At 35.2% G+C, this 5,688-nt stretch overlaps 1 protein-coding gene across 1 annotated transcript; it reads right to left on the reverse strand.

The window, feature by feature from the left end:
- Positions 1 to 3,072: 3,072 nt before the first annotated feature.
- LOTGIDRAFT_123434 (hypothetical protein) lies at positions 3,073 to 3,450 on the reverse strand (the record flags this gene model as incomplete). The annotated part of the gene is made up of 1 exon (XM_009060707.1): positions 3,073 to 3,450. The coding sequence occupies one exon, from the start codon at positions 3,448 to 3,450 to the stop codon at positions 3,073 to 3,075; it is 378 nt and encodes a 125-aa protein (XP_009058955.1).
- Positions 3,451 to 5,688: the final 2,238 nt, after the last annotated feature.

The following is a 5,688-nucleotide window of genomic DNA, read 5'->3' on the forward strand; positions in this document are numbered from 1 at the left end:
TCTACTTAGACTAAGCGTAAGTCAGACTACCAAAAATAGTTTGAGACCCGTTGGGCATTTTCTACATCGTTCGATCCATCTGTTCGCTTGTAAACAGTTGGGAAGGCACAAATTCTTGGTAGATATGGACGATTCTTGGTTAAATTGTTTGTTTATTTATTTACAATAAAAAAAAGTAATCTTTGTAAGACATATAGAAGTAGGAAGGTAAACAATAAGAATACAAGTTATATAGATATACTACTTCTAGGTTTATTACATACTACCAAACAGGAAGGTAAACATTAAGAACACAAGTTATATAGATATACTACTTCTAGGTTTATTACATACTACCAAGCAGGAAGGTAAACATTAAGAACACAAGTTATATTGATATACTACTTCTAGGTTTATTATATACTACCAAACAGGAAGGTAAACATTAAGAACACAAGTTATATTGATATACTACTTCTAGGTTTATTATATACTACCAAGCAGGAAGGTAAACATTAAGAATACATAATAGATGGATATACTACTTCTAGGTTTATTACATACTACCAAGCAGGAAAGTAAACATTAAGAATACATAATAGATGGATATACTACTTCTAGGTTTATTACAAACTACCAAACAGGAAGGTAAACATTAAGAATACATAATAGATGGATATACTACTTCTAGGTTTATTACATACTACCAAGCAGGAAGGTAAACATTAAGAATACAAGATATATAGATATACTACTTCTAGGTTTATTACATACTACCAAGTAGGAAGGTAAACATTAAGAATACAAGTTGTATGGATATACTACTTCTATGTTTATTACATACTACCAAGTAGGAAGGTAAACATTAAGAATACATAATAGATGGATATACTACTTCTAGGTTTATTACAAACTACCAAACAGGAAGGTAAACATTAAGAATACATAATAGATGGATATACTACTTCTAGGTTTATTACATACTACCAAGCAGGAAGGTAAACATTAAGAATACAAGATATATAGAAATACTACTTCTAGGTTTATTACATACTACCAAGTAGGAAGGTAAACATTAAGAATACATAATAGATGGATATACTACTTCTAGGTTTATTATATACTACCAAGCAGGAAAGTAAACATTAAGAATACATAATAGATGGATATACTACTTCTAGGTTTATTACAAACTACCAAACAGGAAGGTAAACATTAAGAATACATAATAGATGGATATACTACTTCTAGGTTTATTACATACTACCAAGCAGGAAGGTAAACATTAAGAATACAAGATATATAGATATACTACTTCTAGGTTTATTACATACTACCAAGTAGGAAGGTAAACATTAAGAATACATAATAGATGGATATACTACTTCTAGGTTTATTACATACTACCAAGCAGGAAGGTAAACATTAAGAATACAAGATATATAGATATACTACTTCTAGGTTTATTACATACTACCAAGTAGGAAGGTAAACATTAAGAATACAACTTGTTCTATGTGTGTTTCTTGAATGATAGATAAACGGTTTTCATCTAACGCCTTGTTCAAGGAGCCGTCCAGGTTGGTACAGTTATTTGACAAAAGAAATATTTTGTGCTTGTACAGGACGTTTCGTCCATCTGATAATTTTGTTTGTTGAGTCTTACACAATTTTGACTTCTCGCAGTAGGAGCGTCTCCAATCCACGTTACTCTAGAACCATCCAGCCATTTAAATACGTCATCATTATTAACATCCTTAGCACCGAGGAAATAACTGTCCTGATTTGATCCTGAAAGAAATAATATTATTATATATAATGTGTTCTAACGTCTGCATAGTTTGACATAGTTTTACATTGTTTTCAAGACGGATTTAGGTTCAGATAAAGCTCGACAAATCTAGCCCTATCCGATTCCGAATCGTGGACGTGATATGCGAATTAGATATCAGCACGTTTAGGGTCAGACATAAACTGTCACATTTTAGTTGTTCCGACCCACAATCGGGTTAACATTTTATGTCTGACCCTGATGGTGCCGACATTCCATTGTATATCAGGTCCGAGGAGTGTGTACGGTCAGATTTGTCGAGCTAAACCGATATCATTTTGAAAATAATGCAATATTATGTGAGACTTTAGAGCACCTATTACATTGGTTGATTCAGATCTTTAATTTTTTAGTATGTAATTTAATTTTGTACATCAGCAATATTTCAGTGACAACCTCGCATAACGAAGCCAGAACGAGGTAGCTTCTTTCACCAAAACTGTAAAATTTTGACGCTTCTGTTGAACATTTTTCTTGAATTTGTTAAATATATGTGACAGAAACCACCTCCTCTAACTCTCACGAGACCTTAGGCTAGGTACAGGCCTACATGCATGCTATCGACATAATGATCAATTCAGAATATAACATTACTTCTATCTACAATGATGGCTTTAGCAACTTCTAATTTATCAGTTGTATCCATTTTGAAAAGGAAAGCACCATCTGCAGTACATGCAGCACTGGCGTCGTCGAATGTTTTCATTTCTGTATATAGCTGAATACAAATACCGATACTGGCATTGTAAACATATTTCTTCTCTGCACAAACTGCTTCTGAAAAACGTTTACTTTACTTTTATTGCATAGAGTTTATGACTATATGATCAAAACAGTATTTGCAGGGATTTGATTGTATGCCAGAGGATGCAGCCAAACAGAGACATCATTAGAATGACTGTTAACATAACAGACTTTATGTCGAGGGCTCTGACTGGCTGTATTCGCGAACTAAAATCAAACCAAATTGTTGCATTAGAAACTTTAGCGATACGATAAAGAAGGCCATGCAGTTAAGGTATATGACGCATTTCGTAATATCTTGACATGGTGAAGATGGCCTTACCAGAACTCGACGTTTCAATACCGGTAAATATCGAGGTGCTAAGTTTTACCCTGTGTCAGAGCCAGATAGGCAATCGGGTGGAGGGGAGTGTGTAAAAGAGCTCAATGTCAGTGTTTCTGGTCAGATGGGTAGATTCTGTGATAGTATCAGATAACAGTAGTCGAATCGGGTTAGGTGGATGTCATTGAAGAGACTCCTATTCCAATTTTTCTGTGGTTAACATTGGCCATTGATAACAGGTATAGTAACAACGCAAGCGGAACATCCTGGTTTGTATTTTGATCAAATTTTGGTATACTCCTGTCCTTTCTTCATCAACCAAAATTGCAGCAAAAATATCTGATATAAAAAATAAAGTACTACCTATACATGAAACCGGATTACATGACCTAGTTTCGCTACCGGGAGGAGAACAGGTAGAACCGCCATTACTCGGTTCTGGATTATCACATAGTCTTGTTCTGTTTTGTGTTCCTCCACCACATGTTGTAGAACAGTTGCTATAATCCGACCATTCTCCCCAGTTTCCATCCACTGTAAATAGATAAATATCAGTAATTAAAAGTAGAGTCATTGTACAGTCATTCAGACCTACAGCTATGGAGGAAAGGACCCCTTGAGATCCCCTACCTCACTTTGAAAATAAATGAATGAATGAATGAATGAATAGAATGATCCTACCTGGACAGGGATCTACTGCGCATGCCTCAGTTTATATTATGCCTATATTATACGTACCAGGACGAGGAATTGATGTGTATTATACGTACCAGGACGTGGAAGTGATATATATTATACGTACCAGGACGTGGAAGTGATATATATTATACGTACCAGGATGAGGAAGTGATGTATATTATACGTACCAGGATGTGGAATTGGTGTATATTATACGTACCAGGACGAGGAATTGATGTGCATTATACGTACCAGAACGGTGAATTGATATATATTATACGTACCAGGACGAGGAATTGATGTGTATTATACGTACCAGGACGAGGAATTGATGTGTATTATACGTACCAGGACGAGGAATTGATGTATATTATACGTACCAGGACGAGAAATTGATGTGTATTATACCTACCAGGACGAGGAATTGATGTATATTATATGTATCAGGACGAGGAATTGATGTATATTATACGTACCAGGACGAGGAATTGGTGTATATTATACGTACCAGGACGAGGAATTGATGTATATTATACGTACCAGGACGAGGAATTGATGTGTATTATACCTACCAGGACGAGGAATTGATGTATATTATACGTACCAGGACGAGGAATTGATGTATATTATATGTATCAGGACGAGGAATTGATGTATATTATATGTATCAGGACGAGGAATTGATGTGTATTATATGTATCAGGACGAGGAATTGATGTGTATTGTATCTACCAGGACGAGGAATTGATGTATATTATATGTATCAGGACGAGGAATTGATGTATATTATAACTACCAGGACGAGGAATTGATGTATATTATACGTATCAGGACGAGAAATTGATGTGTATTATACCTACCAGGACGAGGAATTGATGTATATTATACGTATCAGGACGAGGAATTGATGTGTATTATACCTACCAGGACGAGGAATTGATGTATATTATATGTATCAGGACGAGGAATTGATGTGTATTATACGTACCAGGACGAGGAATTGATGTATATTATACGTACCAGGACGAGGAATTGATGTGTATTATAAGTACCAGGATGTGGAATTGATGTATATTATACGTATCAGGACGAGGAATTGATGTGTATTATACGTATCAGGACGAGGAATTGATGTATATTATACGTATCAGGACGAGGAATTGATGTATATTATACGTACTAAGACGAGGAATTGATGTATATTATACGTACTAAGACGAGGAATTGATGTGTTTTATACGTACCAGGACGAGGAATTGATGTATATTATACGTATCACGATGAGGAATTGATGTATATTATACGTACCAGGACGAGGAATTGATGTGTATTATACGTACCAGGACGAGGAATTGATGTATATTATACGTACTAAGACGAGGAATTGATGTGTATTATACGTATCAGGACGAGGAATTGATGTATATTATACGTACCAGGACGAGGAATTGATGTGTATTATACGTACCAGGATGAGGAATTGATGTGTATTATACATACCAGGACGGGGAATTGATGTATATTATATGTACCAGGACGAGGAATTGATGTATATTATACGTACCAGGATGAGGAATTGATGTGTATTATAAGTACCAGGATGTGGAATTGATGTGTATTATAAGTATCAGGACGAGGAATTGATGTGTATTATACGTACCAGGACGAGGAATTGATGTGTATTATACGTACCAGGACGAGGAATTGATGTATATTATACGTACCAGGACGAGGAATTGATGTATATTATACGTACCAGGACGAGGAATTGATGTGTATTATACATACCAGGACGTGGAATTGATGTATATTATACGTACCAGGACGAGGAATTGATGTATATTATACGTACAAGGATGAGGAAGTGATGTATATTATACCTACCAGGACGAGGAATTGATGTGTATTATACGTACCAGGATGTAGAATTGATGTGTATTATACGTACCAGGATGTGGAATTGATGTATATTATACGTACCAGGATGAGGAATTGATGTGTATTATAAGTACCAGGATGTGGAATTGATGTATATTATATGTATCAGGACGAGGAATTGATGTGTATTATACGTACCAGGACGAGGAATTGATGTGTATTATACGTACCAGGATGAGGAATTGATGTGTATTAT

Source organism: Lottia gigantea, assembly GCF_000327385.1.
Source record: "Lottia gigantea unplaced genomic scaffold LOTGIsca_44, whole genome shotgun sequence".
In the NCBI taxonomy this organism is placed as follows: domain Eukaryota; kingdom Metazoa; phylum Mollusca; class Gastropoda; family Lottiidae; genus Lottia; species Lottia gigantea.